Source organism: Thunnus thynnus, chromosome 21 (assembly GCF_963924715.1).
Source record: "Thunnus thynnus chromosome 21, fThuThy2.1, whole genome shotgun sequence".
Taxonomy (NCBI): Eukaryota; Metazoa; Chordata; class Actinopteri; order Scombriformes; family Scombridae; genus Thunnus; species Thunnus thynnus.
This window is the reverse complement of record NC_089537.1, coordinates 17,088,867-17,106,090: the sequence shown is the minus strand read 5'-3', so window position 1 is coordinate 17,106,090 and position 17,224 is coordinate 17,088,867. Positions and strand designations below refer to the sequence as shown.

Below are 17,224 nucleotides of genomic sequence, written 5' to 3'. Positions count from 1 at the left end.
AACATTTTTGTCTCTCTCCTGATTTCACCTCCTTCATAGTTTTTGATTTGCATAATGTACTGTACGCCTGTGTAGCAATGAATGAGTCTCATTCACTGCTACACCGTCTGTCTGTGCAATTCTTCCCTATTTACTTACAGATGGTAATTTGACACACATGAATTGGGAACGGCACTTGAATGCCAAAAAGACACTGTATTATTTCAAATACAGCAGCCATTTACCAAAGGTTTTTATAAACACATGCCGCGCTCGCAATCAAATCCAAAGAAAGTTATTGTTTAATGAAAAAGTGATTAATGCAGTCCGTATTTATTTAAGACACTTAATGAATTAATTTAATGTGTTTTTGTACAAAGTGACTCCAACTGCTAAATCTAAATGGGTTTCTCTATTTTGCAGTAAGGGTTTAATTTCAATTCTAAATATGTATTCCTAATGCAAAAACCTGTAGCAGGAATTACATTAAATATGCAATGTGTATAATACAAAGTTCAGTGTGAAACTGTTAATGTAAAACTTTTTGAGTTACACTTTTCATACTTCTATAAAAGCATATCGATTCATCTTAACATGCAAATAGCATTTGATTGTACAAATGTACAATGTACAAATCAATTATTAGGAAGTATTCAGACTGTTTAGGATTATTAACAGTGATCACAGAACATGTTATATCTTGACTCAGAGATAGTATAAGAAGATAACAAAATCTGAACAGTCAGTTTCTAAATACCAGATTTGCTGGCTATCTTCCTACATTCAGGGTACAGTAATTGACCTCCAACGTCAAACAAAGCTCTCCATGGTATACTAACTGTGAATAAGGGGGCGCTTGTTTTGGTGCATGCCCAAGTTTGATTAGGATGTTTTCATGTGGGATAGGTGTAGAAGCTCCACAGCTCTGTTTGAAAACACCTTCAGAATACTGATAACTGATGGGAATGAGAAGATTCACCGATTTGCATCATTGCACCAGCATAAACATTCATGATGCCATTGCCCCGATTATATATTAGTAGAGGCCCTATGCCTTTATTATTTAGAAATGCAACCAATAACTTGTGGCCAATGATTTGATATTTAGATCGATTCCTCCTTTCTAAACTGTTTTTCAAACACGCTAGCAGGCTACAGCTAAGTGGTGCGCTGCCAGAACATTCCAGGTGTTTTTAGAGGTCAAAAAGAAACAGCATAAATGAGATGCTTACTGAGTTGCAGTACTAGAGAAACAAATGTATAATATAAAAATGGCATTTTTTAAGTTAATTCATGATTTGCTGTATGCTTAAGAAATAAATTCAAACTCTCTGTAGCGTTTTGAATTGCATAGCATCATTCATTCACATCGCTTCAAATCACATTGTGTTGAATCAAATCGTGACAAATCGCGCTTCAACACAATAGAGGTGGATCGCATTTTACTGCAATGGTAGTTGCTTCATATGTATCTTAAATGTATCAGATCATTGGCAATGCATCAAGATGTGTATCACATCAGCCTCAGTGACACATCAACATCCCCCCTACTGATAATTAATTTATTTGCTTGTTTGGATTGCTCACAATATACTTAACTCTTTCTTTGTAGTAAAAAAAAAAGATCCATATAGTGATGAATACATGTGAAAATCAAAACAAAACATTAAAACCTGATACATTCAAGAAACATAATCAATAAAAGTGATAAGGATAAGGACAGAAAATGACTCAAGAAGTCCAGTTCCCCTGTGTCTTTGTCTTTGTTCTCTTGTCACACCACACCTCTTATTGACTTTATCCTCCCCTCCCACTCTCCTCCCCTCATTTTCTCTCTACCCTCGCTCTGCCCACCTTCCTGTCTAAAACATGAATATTATACCTCCACCTACCATCCGTTTATCCCGCACCCACCCCTCCTTCTCCGTCTCCTTCCCATGCCGTTTCAGACATGAACTCATAACACCTCACCTTCCCTCTCTCGCAATCTCTCGCTCTTTGTGTCTCGCATTGATGACATCAGTGCTGGGGAGTGTTACTGTGGAAACCGAAGAAGTGCGCCGCAGGGATGTTACTAATTTCATGATTGCAAATGTGTGTGTGTATGTGCGGGTGTGCGGTTATTAGAGGTCAGGGACTGGTATATGCGCATGCAAATAAGGTGCAGAAAACTCACAGGTTTCAAGGCTTTGATCTAAACATTTTAGCCCCACATTCTCACACACACACATTGCAAGCCTGCAGAATTGGAGAATGTCCTTTTTGTGTTTTCCTCACTCACGCCAACTTTTACATATTTTGCCGTCCCTTCTGCTAATAGGCTGTACATTGGTAAGATCCCCTTTTGAAGGCTAGAGGGATGAGGACAGTGTGGCCACGTTCGTACTGACTCACCCTAAGTTGACACACACACTTCTGTCTCCCTGTTGCAGCAGTATTTTATGAAATTTCTGTGTCGCCTTCAGGATGAATCTCTTGTGTGAGGGTCTGGCATGTCTTTTATCAGCACACTTTGTTCTCTCTGGCATTCTCCATCCTCTGCTCCACTGTGCCAGACTGGGTGCACGACAGACAGAAATAGAAATATAGAACAATAAAAAGAAATAGAGAGAGAGAGAAAGTGCTTGTCATGAGATGATGAGATTTTTGTCAGTGTTACAGCTGTCCCTCCTGCATCAGACCTGATCTTGGGAGGAGCACAGCTACATTAAATGTTGCTCAGGGGTAACAACTTATCTACATTACATATTTAAATATCTTCACTTGTGAAAACTCAACTGAAAGGTGACAAGCTGCACAGTATAACTTTATTTAACCATCACAATGGTAATTATCCATTTTCTGTAACCGTGAGTTTGTGTATGCATACAGTATGTTTATAAGTGTGAATTTATACATCTTCCCTAGCAGGCATATTTTTCATCCGTGAAGCTGATCTTTAATGAAGCCACAGGTTCCTCACAGGGGAAAAACATCCCCGCCTTTCCTCTCTCTCTCTCTCTCTCTCTCTCTGTCTCTCTCTCTCCCTCTCACCCTCTCTCCCTCGCTCCCTCCTCTGCAGTTTACGCTGTAAACCTGTCACCCACAGACATCAAAGAGAGACACAGAGGGTGAGATATAACTGGTGTGAAAGGCACCAAACACAGGAAGGCAGAATATTTTAGAACGGGGAAGCGACGGCATGCCACTTTCCAATTTACCTCCATTTCTGACCTCTTTAAACCTGCTGTGTTTCATCTGTCTGCACCCTCCTTTGCAGTTCATTTTATTTATTTATTTCTATATTTATTTATTCAGAAGTTGAAAGGAATACACCTCACTTTGCAGTGGGGAATCAGACGTCTTTGGAGGTTATTCCTATCTATTTTAGTTTGATGAGGATGTGAAGATGTTGATAATTGGTGACTGCAGGGAGTGTGTGTTTGTGTATGTGTGTATGTGATGGATATTTCCGCTTCTTTCTGGCTGCTTTCCAGATGAGCCCATAATCCAGAACTCATTAGAATGCTGTAACTTTTTACAATTTGGATTATAGTACAAGGGAAAATGAGTAAAATTGGTGTCAATAAAACGCCGCTCCTATCCGCAGGAGAAACAGTATTGATGCTTGAGAATATCTGCGGTTTGTTTGTAGATTGAATTTTATTACAGACTTCCATTCAGTTTGAGCTTTTAGTGGCTGACATCCAAGGACCATAAAAACTCCTTCATGTTTTCAATAAAGGAATAGTCCCACAGAGCAGAAACCAACACCCTGTTGCTTTGAATCTGGCGCCCCCTGTCGACAATGTGACACACTGCTAATGAAATCACACCTGGGAAACTGGCTCCAATCACACAGATGTGCTGAAACACTAGTTTTGTCACTGAATATTTTAATAGCAGGTACAGCACCCCATAATTATACCTCATTTCAAATTTAGCTGTCAGTCTGTGCTGACTGATGTCAAATCAACACATTGGGGTGACCACATTTTAAACTAAATGCTTCACCTGTTCAGAGAAAAATACAGAGTTTGCATACAGGATAAAAAAAAAACATGCCTATATATTCAAATAGGATCATTTGAGACACCAATTGTCCATTTATAAATTGATTTTATTTGTGTGCAAATTGTGTGTTTGTTGGTCTACAAGAAATCAGATTGGTCCAGCATTTATCACATTCTTAGTTTCTATTCTGATAAGTCAAAACAGACTTCATAAATGCTAGCTAAACCACCTTATGTGTGTCTATTATCAAGGTGTTCAACCTTCATTCTATCATGGGCTTTTATTCAGCCCAGAGATGCTTTAGAAACATAACATAGCCAGAAGCTTTTGATACCAGTAAGTGTACAGCAGCCTACCTCAGGGACCCCAACCCAGTCACTGATAACTGTGTATTAACCATCCTTTATTCTCAGACAGTCGGACGCCACAACCAATCAAGCTGTTTCATCTTTCCCCACATCACCCTGAGACAATTACCTCCAATTTTACTTCAATAACACTCTCCCTTCTCCGTCAGTAAACAATCAAATCACTCTATTGTTGAGGGTAATTGGATCTCTTTAAATCAAATCAGCCATTATGGCCCTGATGAAGCACGCCCTGCTCAGCGGGAGTTAGCGACACATGAGGGAATGCAGCACAGGAATACATTACCGGCTCTGCCTCCCAGGTGAAGATGGCTATATTGGAGGAGTTGTGTAATACAGGTTTATTAGACTGTGCAGTGATCAGCACAGGGCTTGTTTCTCTCCTCGAGGACATGTTCCAGGTGAAGCTCACATTTCAGGGACATAGAGAGTGGATGTAAGAGGAGAGGGGATATGGCACTCCAACATTGTAGAGGTGCTGTCTATGTCACCGTAGGACCTAAAAGTAGAAGGGGTCACCACCCACTCATGAAAAATCCATCTTAATTTGCTCTTCAGCTTTCACTTGTCATTTCTTTTCTCTTTGTGCAACTACCATAAGACTATTCTGATGTTACAGGAATAAGTGTTACATGATGTCTCTGGCTTTAACACGTAGGTTGGCCTCTAATTGCACTATTATATAGTAATTAATTAGGCTTTTTGTGCAACTGTTTACATTCTAACATGTTCAGATCAGTCATTTGTCAACTAAATACCTAAAATGTAAATGAGGTCTTAAGAGATAAATTGTATATTTAGTAGTAATTAAAATGCAGTATTTTAACAAATAATTTCTTCATCAGGGTAATGAGCACATCAAAAGATTTAGCTTCTAAAATGTGTTAAATCTTGCATTGACATTTAATCTATAATTCATCAATACACTTCTTGCAGGCTCTGGGTATCATAGTCACAGGATGCAGGAAAGAGACCAGATTTTATTTGGCTAATGTGGTGTTTAAGCAGAGTTTTGCTTTAGTTTAGTTCAGTTAATTTTAATGTAGTTTTTGCTTTACTGATACAGTGTTAATATCTGCTCATAAAATGCTGCTTAAAAAATACATTAAAACCCACAGGAGACAAAAAAAAATGACATTGTGACGCTGAGATTTATGGGTCTTATTAAATGCATCTTGCATCAAAGCAAATAATTCAGAAGAAACACACCACAAACAAAACAAAAACAAACTGAAAGCCAGATAATGAGCAATGTGTACGGGTATGTGTGCGTGCATGGCTGTATATGTGGTGTATTGTCAAGGTGAGGTGTGTGTGTGTGTGTGTGTGTGAGGCTTTCAGTCATGCTTCTTAGCACTCAGTGATTATCAGGAGGCAGTGTCTTCCTCTAACAAGGTGTGTTATTAAGGGTTTGGAAATGACGAGGGCTTCTCCGTTTGATTCTCCAGCTATCAAGGTGTTTCACATTGCATTCGTCTCAGCATACACTAATGTCTGTGAAGACTTTGTCTTTCTTTCCGTTCTTTCCTAGTCTGCACCTTTCCTCTCGCTCAAACATGGGTGACTGTTATGCTGTTTCCCTCCTCCTCTTTCAACCTCTCTCTGCTTCCATATCATCTTCTCATTCTGTACTCGTCTGCTGTGGGATGAATGTGATGACGTTGCAGAGACTGATAGAGATATGCATGCACACACCTGTGTGTACACACACAGAAACACTCAAGCATATTTTAGGGATATGCTGACAGCACTTTATCAGAGCATCTGTCTGTAAGCAGAAAATATTTAAACACAAACACAGATATGCCTCCAATACAGAAGTTTCCAGGTCTTTTATATTTACTCCATATCCTCCTTTTGTTATTACTAGATTCCCTACAATCAGTCAGTTGATAAATTAGTCACTCACTCAATCAGTCAGTCAGTCAATCAATAAATTGTCAGTCATTCACGCAGTAAATTATCTGGCAGTCAGTTAGTAAATTAGCCAGTCAGCAACTTAGTCATGCAGTCATTAAATAATTCAGTCACTTACTCAAAAATGAGTCAAATCATTAAATAAACCAAGTCGTCAGTAAATTAATCCGGTAGGAAATGAGTCAGTCTGATTCAAGTCGGTCAAATAATGAGTCTTCCTCTTAGGATGCAGCTCAACTTCGTCCTCACAGCCAAAAGACAATGACCGCTTAACCTCTGTTCAGCCTGCCAGCCTGAGATAACACTTGGTCAATTAACTCACCACCCCATCCTTATAGATAGAGTTTGCCTGGGTGTGTGTGACGACAGTGTTTGTTGTACAAGGGCATATACGTAAAATCATGCATATTTTTGTGCGTGTTCCCTTATTTTATGAAGGTCAGTAATGTCATGTGATTTCCCTGCTCTGTGCATCGCTTTGCTGTTCTCAGCCCTTCCCCGATCACTTAGACTTATTAGAGGTAATATGAGCAAGGGATTTACTACCAGTCTGTGAGGGCTCCTTGAGTATCGCAGTGATGAATTGGTCGGGGAAAAACCTTCAGCATCATGTGGAAGTGGGAAATAATTTTAAAAAGGGCAAGGAAAGAGTGAATGAAGGAAAAGGGAAGATATGAGGAATTGAAGGAGGCTAGGAAGGAGAAATTTTAGACTCCAAAACAGATAACATTAAGTTAAGGCTCCATTCTATAAGTGAAGGAATCAATCTGCACCCCAAAAGGATGTTTTGTATTTTCTTTTATTGCTCTCTAAGAGTTAATAAATTCAAAGTAACACCATAAGCTGACGAAGACCAGAACTCAGCTGCGGAGTGGCAGGTAGATAAGTATGTGGTAGTTTTATGCTATTGCTGTGAAAATGAGTTGTTTAGAAATATTATTTCACAACTGGAGAAAAAACTCTCAGGGAAATCCAATAGCATTTTGTGTTTATTGCAAATTGAGTGCTTTGGCCTCAGTTTTCTCTGCTATTGGAAAGGATGTAATGTACAACCTGAAGATGATACAGCACTGGATTTAACACTTAGAGTAGCACTTCCTGTTTTTCATCTACTTCATCAGATCTAGCACTTCTGTAGAGGACTTGCTTTTGTAAAAATCTAGGTGCTGACAGAGTGCCTAAAGAGCTGCTCTTCTGTGTTGTAAGCACACACACAAACTGTCACGCACTCACTGTTTTAAACGGCGTGCTTTGTTACTCCCAGCAACACATGTCACAAAGAGGGTAGACCAATTCATTCTTGTGGAGATACTCAGCTGATTGAAGTGTGCCTTTTAGCGGGTATTGGGGTAAGAGGGCTCGTCCTAGTGGTTCTAGTGAGTGGATTTTGTTAAAAATTAATAACATTTCAGCCATGTTTCATTATTCAACTATCACCTCAGCATTCAAATTGATAGTTTTTTACCTGAAACATGACCTGTGGGTTGTGTCCCAGGAACTCGAGATGATTCAAGTGTAATTGACAGGCTTTATAATGGTCAAGACATTTTTTACCCCTTGACTACTGCTCATGTTTCATGGATCTACTCACACCACCTCAGTCAGCACAATCATCTCTTTCCTCTCATCTCTTCAATTCCTCTCCAGTCCTCCATTCTTCCACTCATCACCTATTTGCTCTGATCTCTCCTTTATTGGCCCCTCTCCTCAGTCATCTTCATATCTAATGTTGTCTCTCTCATGGGAAACTCCACTGTGATTTCCTGAGTAGTTACATCAGAAACACTGCAGGAAATAACAGTCAATTGTTCCCTAATTACAGTTAGGGATTTTGATTCTCACATTTTTCACAGATGGGAAAGTCATGTAATAAACCTGATTCTAGATCAAATAATTGCACAGTGAAGAAATTTCGGGCTCAAATATTAGGCGACCTTGTATGTAAGACATAGAGTAAAACATTAAATACTTCCATTAAATGCACTGTGTATCAGTCCCATACTTACGCACTGCTCTGTCAGGCTCTTGGAAGCGGTTTAAGTGATTTTCTCTGACAGTTATCGTTTTTCAGACTGAGCTCCTGTTCCTGCTTGACAGATGATTTGGTTCCAGGTGTGTTTCTGCGATTGACTTCAGGAGATACTTTCAACCCTTTTCTCCGATCAGAAATTCATTTCCTCTGTGGCAGTATAACATGTTACACTAGCCAACTGGTTAGATTGAACCAGACTTCCTGCGATCTTGTAGGACTTATTAACTCAAAAATACACACTATAACCAGACTTGAAGAAACTCAGTAGCCTAGCGACAATAAAGCTACAAACAACCCATAATCTGACACTTTCTGACACTTTTTCCATTCAAGAAGAATATCTGATATTGTGAATAATGTGTAATTGTTTAGCACTCTAATATAATACAACTCCCGCTTTTTCAAATCTAATTTTTAGAACAAAGTACAGTTTTATCTATATCATACCTTAATCTCTATATAATGGCACCATGTGTTTTCCATACACATGCATGTGTTTACAGTCCATAGATGTGAAAGTGAAGATGGTTGATCAGGCATATTTCTGATTAATAATTAATTATTTTATTACTCTGACCCATTCCTAATTACAGTAAATACTGTATCTCCCAGCAAATTTGATGATTCAAATTGTAATCATTTTACCATTTCAGACAAAAATATTTGTCAAAAAATACGCAAAAACAAACCTCTGTCATCTAAACTAAAACAATCTGTATTCTGAGGATGGTTTTCGTATCAATGTTTGAACAAACTACATTACTGTGTTGGTGAACACAGATTACATGTCGGTGGTTTTGTTCTCCATTTCCAGCCTCACAAACTTTGCCTTAAAGTCGCTTCATTGCTTCCATCTGCTCCACCTCTGACTAGTTGAAGTTTATGGGTTTCCTATCTGACATCATCTCCTGCACTCTTAATTACTCCTCTGTGTTGCTTCGATCTCGCCAACAACCCATTCTTTGAATGTCAATTTTTTTTTCATTTTCTTCATATGTCAGCCTTTTCACCGAAATACCACAAGTGGCCCCTTTTATTGGATTCTCAGCATGTCTGCATTAACGTGCGTGCGTCAGAGGATTTGCAGTGTTTTCTCTCAAACCAAAGCCTTACGGAGTTATCCAAACCACTCAAGCTGTACAAGACGTTTGCGTATTAAAAATAGTAAAAAGGCAATATTAGTTTTATTACTTAGAGGCTTTGAAGTATCTGTTAAGTATATTATTAAGGTTTTATGGATTTTTATACCAGTCATCCACAACTACATGCATACACACCTGTCTACATATAATCTCCCCTGTTCATGGGCATATGAATCATCACAAAAAAATGTAAACCCTCACCCCTACACATAATTTTTAAGACTGCACATCAAAAATCATACAATATATTCATGTTGTCAAAGCTCAGTTCAGTGGTTTCTAATTCTGTCTCTTCTTTTGTGTGCAAAAAATCCATCAAAAGGCAATTTTTAGAACAAGCTTTCAAGATGTTTTCAACAAAATCTACAGGAGGATGCGATGAGAATAAAATTTGACCAATATTTTTTTTTATCTCTACACACACCAGGTAAATATGCCATGAGAGATTTGATCCATCGGTTACCAGGCAGTAGTAGCAGCAGCAACAATAACGCTACCAGCAGTGGGACCACCGGGACCACAGGCCCCCCCAGCAAGGCCATGTCAGATGATACAGTAACTGCCATCTGCTGTGCACTGCACGAAGTCATCACCAAGAACATGGAGAACGCCAAAGCCCTTCGCGATGCTGGCGGCATCGAAAAACTCATCGGCATCGCCCGCAGCAAGGGAGACAAGTGAGTAGGCCAACGTTTTGAAAGCATAATACGAGACTAGGTTCAATTTGTTCATGTTAGTAAAATTACTGGTGTGTTTAAAAATGAAATTAATATTCAGGCATTCACACTTATCCAGACTAACTATGAGGTTAACCCTTGAACCCTTAGTTTCCCCTTAGTTAGAGAAAACATTTTTCAGGACTGTAAGATACACAGTATACATTTATGCTGTATCTACTTCCTCCAACACTGTGCTGAATCTGTATGTTTCCACTGACTGAAATACTCAAACCCAAATGGAAAAATTGTAAATGTTTTGTGCCTCATTGTAAAGGTCAATATGACATATTTGATATTTCTTGAAACCCCTCAGACCAATTGGAGGATCTTTCAGGGTTGAGGAGGGTAAAAGTGGTGGTTGATTAGACACTTGGCTGTTGAGGGAATAACACAAATGACCTTGCAGTTATGGGATGGTGTCTCTGCTGGCCCCAAAAAGCTGCCTGTGAAACAGAAGCAAAAAATTATTAACTGTTACATCAATTACTTTGATGTTGAATTAACCACTTTGTGGATATCAGGAGATTTAATTTGTTGAATGAATTTGGTGCCATAATGTTATTCAAATTTAAGTATATTTAAATTACATGTATGTGGATGATTCTGTTGTAAAATACATAACTTGAGTGACATTATGAGACAGCCAAGAACCCAGTTTTTTCTGCAGTGTCACACCCCTAAACTAGCATATCATCAGTCTCTGTAATAAACTAGCTGGAAGGAACCTCACTGTTGAGGTGAATCTGTGTAACCTTTGGTGGTGGATGATGGGTTTTTTGCAGATAGCATACTGGCTCAGGGCCTGGACACTGACAAAACACTTTTTTCTGAAGTGCTAGGCAAAGAAGATAAAAGCAGCAAGTCAGACTCTGGCTCTAAAATTTTAAAGTTACACTCTATTTGACAGAAATATGTTGGAAAACAAATCCTCCAATACTACATGTTTTGGTTGATTCCTTCATTCAAAATGCCTTACAGTACTATGAGTGCCTGTTTACATGAGTTGTGAGTTACATGAGTGGGAATTAAACAGTGGTGGAAAGTAACTAAGTACATTTACTCAAGTACTGTACTTAAGTACAATTTTGAAGTACTTGTACTTTACTTGAGTATTTCCATTTGATGCTACTTTAAACTTCTACTTCACTACACTTCAGAGGGAGATATTGTACTTTCTACTCCACTACATTTATCTGACAGCTTTAGTTACTTTTCAGATGAAGATTTGACACAATGGATAATATAACAAGCTTTTAAAATACAACACATTGTTAAAGATGAAACCAGTGGTTTACAACATTTTTGGCTTTTGACATCTCACAAAAAGCAGTGTGTAGTCGGGGTCACGTTTCAGATGTCAATGACTTATTAACAGCTCCACCAAATAGTGATTTTTTCCCTCTAAACTTCTTACATGGTTTCATTTCAATAAATGTTCAAATCATCCAATATTTCACCAAAAATCAAAGATTAGAGAAAAAGTCCAAGAACTAAAAACAGATTTATGTATCAGAACTTGTTTTTTTCTTCTTTCGTCTCCCATTAATCATCTCATGAACCTTCAGATTTATTTGGTGATCCTTTGGAGGACAAAACACAACTTACCAGACACACCCAGGAAGCTTGCAATCAAGCAAATGGTGTTGTTTTTGTTTATTTTATTGGAGTATGTTTTTGGGCTACAATCGTAAAGTGAATGCTGTTCTTCAAAAAGTTGGATGAGCTGGGCCTCCCTCTCCTCTGTCCAGAGGTCTGCCATGTTACATACTGGTCTGTGTTGTTTTCTGATTGGCTGAAAAGAAATAGCTATGTCCTTATGTTCTAAAACTGTATTTGGCGATTTGACAAGGTAGGTCTTTTGAGACCCCAGGCAACGGCTTCAGATGCTCTGCAACAAACCAGTTCATACCGCTGCAATTTTCTCTGCAACATTCTAAAACCGTTTCGTCTCGTTGCGAATCATTGATCTGGACTAGGCTTTATTATACCTGTCAAGGCATCATTCTGCAAATCCCATAGTGTCAGCAGCAACCAGGAATGTAACTCCTGTCGCCATGGGAGACCGAGCAGGGTGTTCCTCCTAGCTGCTATGGCAACCAGCAGGTCAGGGGTTGCCATGACACCAGAGTGTTATCAGACTGAGGTCAAACATTGATTTATTGTTATGGAGAGAGAGACTCAGTCTATTTAGGGAACGGTGCTCAAGGGCACCATTACAGAGAGAGATGAGGTGCTGGAAGAAACCTCCATAAGTGCAAATTTCACAGTGAGCGTAGTTAGCTGCTAATAGCCCACATATCTTCATTTTCTCAGGATTGTTACACTGAGGATAAATGCTCTTATCAGCACTGCCTTGCTACATTCATACAATTACACACTTTTGAAATGGAAAATGCCCATTACAGTATAACCACAGATAGCTACTGTTTACCAACTTCATTTAAGCAGTTGGAGCTGAAAGCTGCAGTGAAATAAACAAAAAATACTAAATATAAATACTGATATACCTATACTGAAATATTAAATACCAAAACAAATGCCCATCAAACAAATCCAACAGTTTGATAAAAAGCAGCAACCTTGTTTGACAATCTCATAAATTCTGGCTCATTTTTCAAAGATACTGTAGTTGTTCTCCGGTGACTGGAATTTATTACAGCAGTCAAATGTAATAAGTAATAATTTATGGCTCAAGAATCAACATATTTTGATATGGTGTGTAAGGTAGTGACACTACCAATGTTCGTGCTGACCCGTTTGCACTACAAAGTCACTGAGCACAGTATTACTAGAAATCAGCATGTAATTTCCTGGGATCAGTTTATTCATGTGTAATTATGTAGTAGGTTGGTACAGTGGCTTTCTGTTGATACCATTACACCATATTTAAATCTGGCATACTTTCTGTTCTTTTTACTGGGAAAAATTAAACCCAGGGTGAAGCCTGTTTTCACAAGGATTCTTCTTCATTTTGGTGGACAAATGGAAAATGAGCATCCCTTCTGCTTCCCTCTCTCATTGTTAGAAGGGCAAGGCTTATGAACTGACTCCTACTAGAGTCATTTTTCAGCTAAGTGGCGAGGATGGGACCATTAGCATGGCTGAGAGGGTCATTTTAAACTCATCTAGAAACTCTCAGTTTTTGCGAAAGGAAAATCATTCTCTGCTGAAAAGAGCAATGGCTATGGGCAGAAATATGTCTCACTCAAAACTGAATTTTAATCATTTACATTTGAATTTGAATTGTTCAACTTGAATAATTGCATTAAAAAGCTGAATTTGAATCACGTAATTTTAATTTGTATATCGAGGAAGAGACAAGAGTGAGGGAAGCAAGGAGACACATTAGCTGAATGAAAAGCACCTGTTGTTACAGTAATGTACATGAAAAGGAGTTCTGTGAATCTGCACTCGATTGCTCTTCCTGTGTGTCTCAGTAAACTGAAATTAAATTGCAAGAACTGAATTTGAATTGTGAGAACTGAATGTGGAAATATATAGGGAGTTGAATTTTCAGTGAGGATCAAATACACTGAATTCAGTTTGATAATATTACATTCAGTTTCAAGATTATTGGACTTCAGTTCCAAACTAATAATTCAGTTTCAAATTATGCTATTCAGATTCAGTTTGTCAATATAAATTCAAATATAAATGATTCAAATTCAGTTTCTATTGACACATATTTCTGCCCATAAACGGCCATCTTGATCTTAAAGCCATCACAAGTGCCACTAGTCTACACACATGTTGTGCAGCTGGTAAAGACAGGGGACTGAATAAAAAGAATTGCAACATTATCACAAGGAATGGGGTCCAGGAGAAATAACTCTCTCTCTGTCTCACCTCAGACACTCAGCAAAGGTGGTGAAGGCAGCCTCTCAGGTCCTCAGCAGTATGTGGCAGTACAGAGACCTGCGCTCCCTCTACAAGAAGGTAAGATGTAGTACAAACCATGTACTGATACTTTACTTTTATACATTTCAATTCATCTCACACTATTGATGTGTCAACACATATTTATTATATTTATCACATAGCTATCGTATTTGCTGCATACTATTTAGTGGACCACAATCCTTTTTGCACACCTTTCTCAAAGGTTTTGACAATCCTACTGATATTGCCATTACTCCAATTAAATGAGGAGAAAACAGAAATCTTATTAATTAGCCCCAAAGTAAAAACCGACAAGCTCTTTAAAAGATTTGGCAACCTGACTCCCTTGATCAAATCAGAGGAAACAAGCCTAGAAGTCATTTTAGACTCTGACTTGAGCTTTACAAACAAAGTGACTGAAACAGCATTCTTTCATCCCAGAAATATTGCCAAGATTCGACCATTCCTAACTCAGCAAGATGCTAATTAATGCTTTTATCTCAAGTGACTTGGACTACTGCAATGCATTTTTTACGCGTCTTCCTAAAAGGTCCATTGAAAGATTACAGCTTATTCAGAACTCTGCAGCTAGATTGTTAACGAAAACAAAAAAGAGAGAACACACATCACTCCAGTCTTGGATGGACTACACTGGCTCCCTGCATCTCCCAGAATCGATTTTAAAGTCCTCTTACTTGTTTATAAAGCTCTCAATGGGTTTTGGCCGAGCTACATCACAGACTCCCTGTTGCTGTATGTTCTTTCACGAGCCCTTAGATCCTCTACTGCAGGCTTGCTAGATACCCATAAGCCAAACCAAAAGAAAACTGGAGATGCAGCTTTCTTCAGTTATGCTCCCAAATTATGAAGCACCTTACCTTAAGACTTTATAAAGGCAGGCTCGATTTAAAGCTTTAAACGACACTTAAAAACATATCTTTTTAACCTAGCCTTTCTATAGCACCATTTTTGCACTATATCCCACCATCTTTGAGAAATTTTATTCCATTTTATTTTATTCCATTTTCACATTTTTATTCTTTTTCATTGATTGATTATCTCTTTTAAATGTTGGCGTTAATTTTCCACTTACTTTCATCATATATTGTCAAGTGTGGCCACTGGAGAGACCTCTCTCTGCCAGCACACACTCATTATGTGATAGTCTTACAGTATGCATGTCACATAATCGCAGTTTAGTTTGTTGTGGAATTGACTTATTTTACACTATTACACTATCCTGAAAATAACATATTTTAAGTTACAAAGTCCATTTTAAGGTAAACCTGAAATATCATTCTAAAATAGTGCACTCAACCGTGTCTTTATATGTTCAGATATCCTGCAATAAGCACATTGTCATAAATGTCATAAAAATGGCACCATCTATTAGTTCATTAATTCCTTGCAACACCTATGATGAGGCGTCCTGATATAGAGTAATTGATATTCAGTGTGAATCAATTTTAAACGTGTTAAAAATATATATTATGAAAAGTAACTAGCTTTGGCAAAAAAAAAAAAAAAAAGAGCAAGATATCAAAATGGCCAGCAGTAGCAGTCATGTTAATTGTATTAGGTTTTAGAAATAACATCTTTATAATTAAAAAAGTTATTAAAAGTGAAATGACTGGCAGAGAAGGAAGTTGAGTTCAATTTGTCATTAAATGACCAAGGTAGATTTCCTTCCAGACAATCTCAGTGTTACCATATTCATTAAGCAGATATTGGTTTGGAGATCTGTAGTCTGCAGAGCTTATAGCCACATATGGGTGTTTATGTGTTACTGAGTGCCTGAGTGAATACGGGGACATACAGATCCTTTATTTTTGTGTCTTGCAGTGCAGTATATGCCTTTGTCTGTGCGTGTGTGTGTGTGTGTGTGTTTGTGTGTGTTTTCGCCTTGGGGTCAGTCATAACTACCACCAAACAAAAGAATAATGGGTTTCTGCTGGGCACCATCACATCTGAGCAACAGTGTTTACAGAGGCAGGAGGATCAATAACTTGGTGTAAGTCTCCAGCCTATTGTTTTTGGGGTTTTTTTTCAACATATACACACTCACACACACACACACACACAGGCTAACATAGATTCTAATGGTTATTTAGCCCATCATAAAAGCTGAATTATTATTATGAAGTAATGCTGCTGGCTACCAGGAAACTGTAGCTCATCAATACAAAAGCTAACTTGTAGCTCACAAAGAATTACACAAACAAGCAGAAAAACTGCGTAAGGTCTGGAGAAATGATGATGGGTGTGCGTGCTGTTCTCACATATTCTTTTATTTCTTTCTTTTTGTCTCATATACACAAACACTATTGAAACCCACTCTCTCCTCCTCTCAGCTCTTTTGTTTCTTTTCAAATGACAAATACCGGCACACACTTGCAACTTGATTAAAAGTAATGACAGATGTTCTGTTCCTTTCACTTCTTAGTAATGAGTGTTGTTGAGTGAATATCTGCCACCAAGGTTATTTGCCATTCAGCGCACTAAAACTTTTGGGCCCTAATCATCAAGTTTCAGCGAGATGTTTAGAAATGGTAAGTAACACATTCCAGGATGGTGTCCTTGGCTTTGAATCTGGCTTCATATCTGTGGGGAAGGAAAAAAAAGAAGAAAGACGCTGATAGTTTATTTGAGCTATGTGCACGATTTTATGCAGAGGTGTGAACACATATATGAATGAAACATAGAAGAAGAAATAGCTTTCGAAGGTGTTAGTGCATTAGACACTAGAAAACAAAATCTTTCACCCAAACGGCATTTTGTTCCACCTGTTGTGAGAAACATAAAGGCATTCAACTTAATATCTAACCAAATGACTTCCACACATGAAGATTTTTTCATGGGCTCCATCTGAGCCCGAGTCTTCCGATTTTTGCTACAGTCACTTCAGGACAGACCTCCCCATGGACTCAGCGTGTCCTCACCTCATCCTGTCGACGTTGTCCTTCTCTTCGTTCGTCATCCTCTCATCCCCAGTATAACGCAGAACAGTATTCCCATGTGGCCCCTTGGAGCCTCATCTGCTTCACACTTCTCTAATCATTGCCACTGGATAGCATTACACTCGACTGGATGGCATAACACTCAAATGATCAGATGCGAAGGACATTAGCTTTGACGGCAGCCAGGCGGAGGGGGCGGGGGGGGGCATATTTATTTGTTTGTTTTTTTACCCCACAG

General features: G+C 38.5%; 1 protein-coding gene across 8 annotated transcripts in view; it reads left to right on the top strand.

Moving 5' to 3' along the window:
• Window positions 1-17,224, top strand: part of ctnnd2a (catenin (cadherin-associated protein), delta 2a) — a 278,500-nt gene that overhangs the window by 245,317 nt on the left and 15,959 nt on the right. For all 8 annotated transcript variants that reach the window (XM_067578419.1, XM_067578413.1, XM_067578414.1 and 5 more), the window contains 2 exons: window positions 9,859-10,108; window positions 14,002-14,086. In XM_067578419.1, the coding sequence (XP_067434520.1) occupies window positions 9,859-10,108; window positions 14,002-14,086 (335 nt within the window). The remainder of the gene's footprint in view (window positions 1-9,858; window positions 10,109-14,001; window positions 14,087-17,224) is intronic.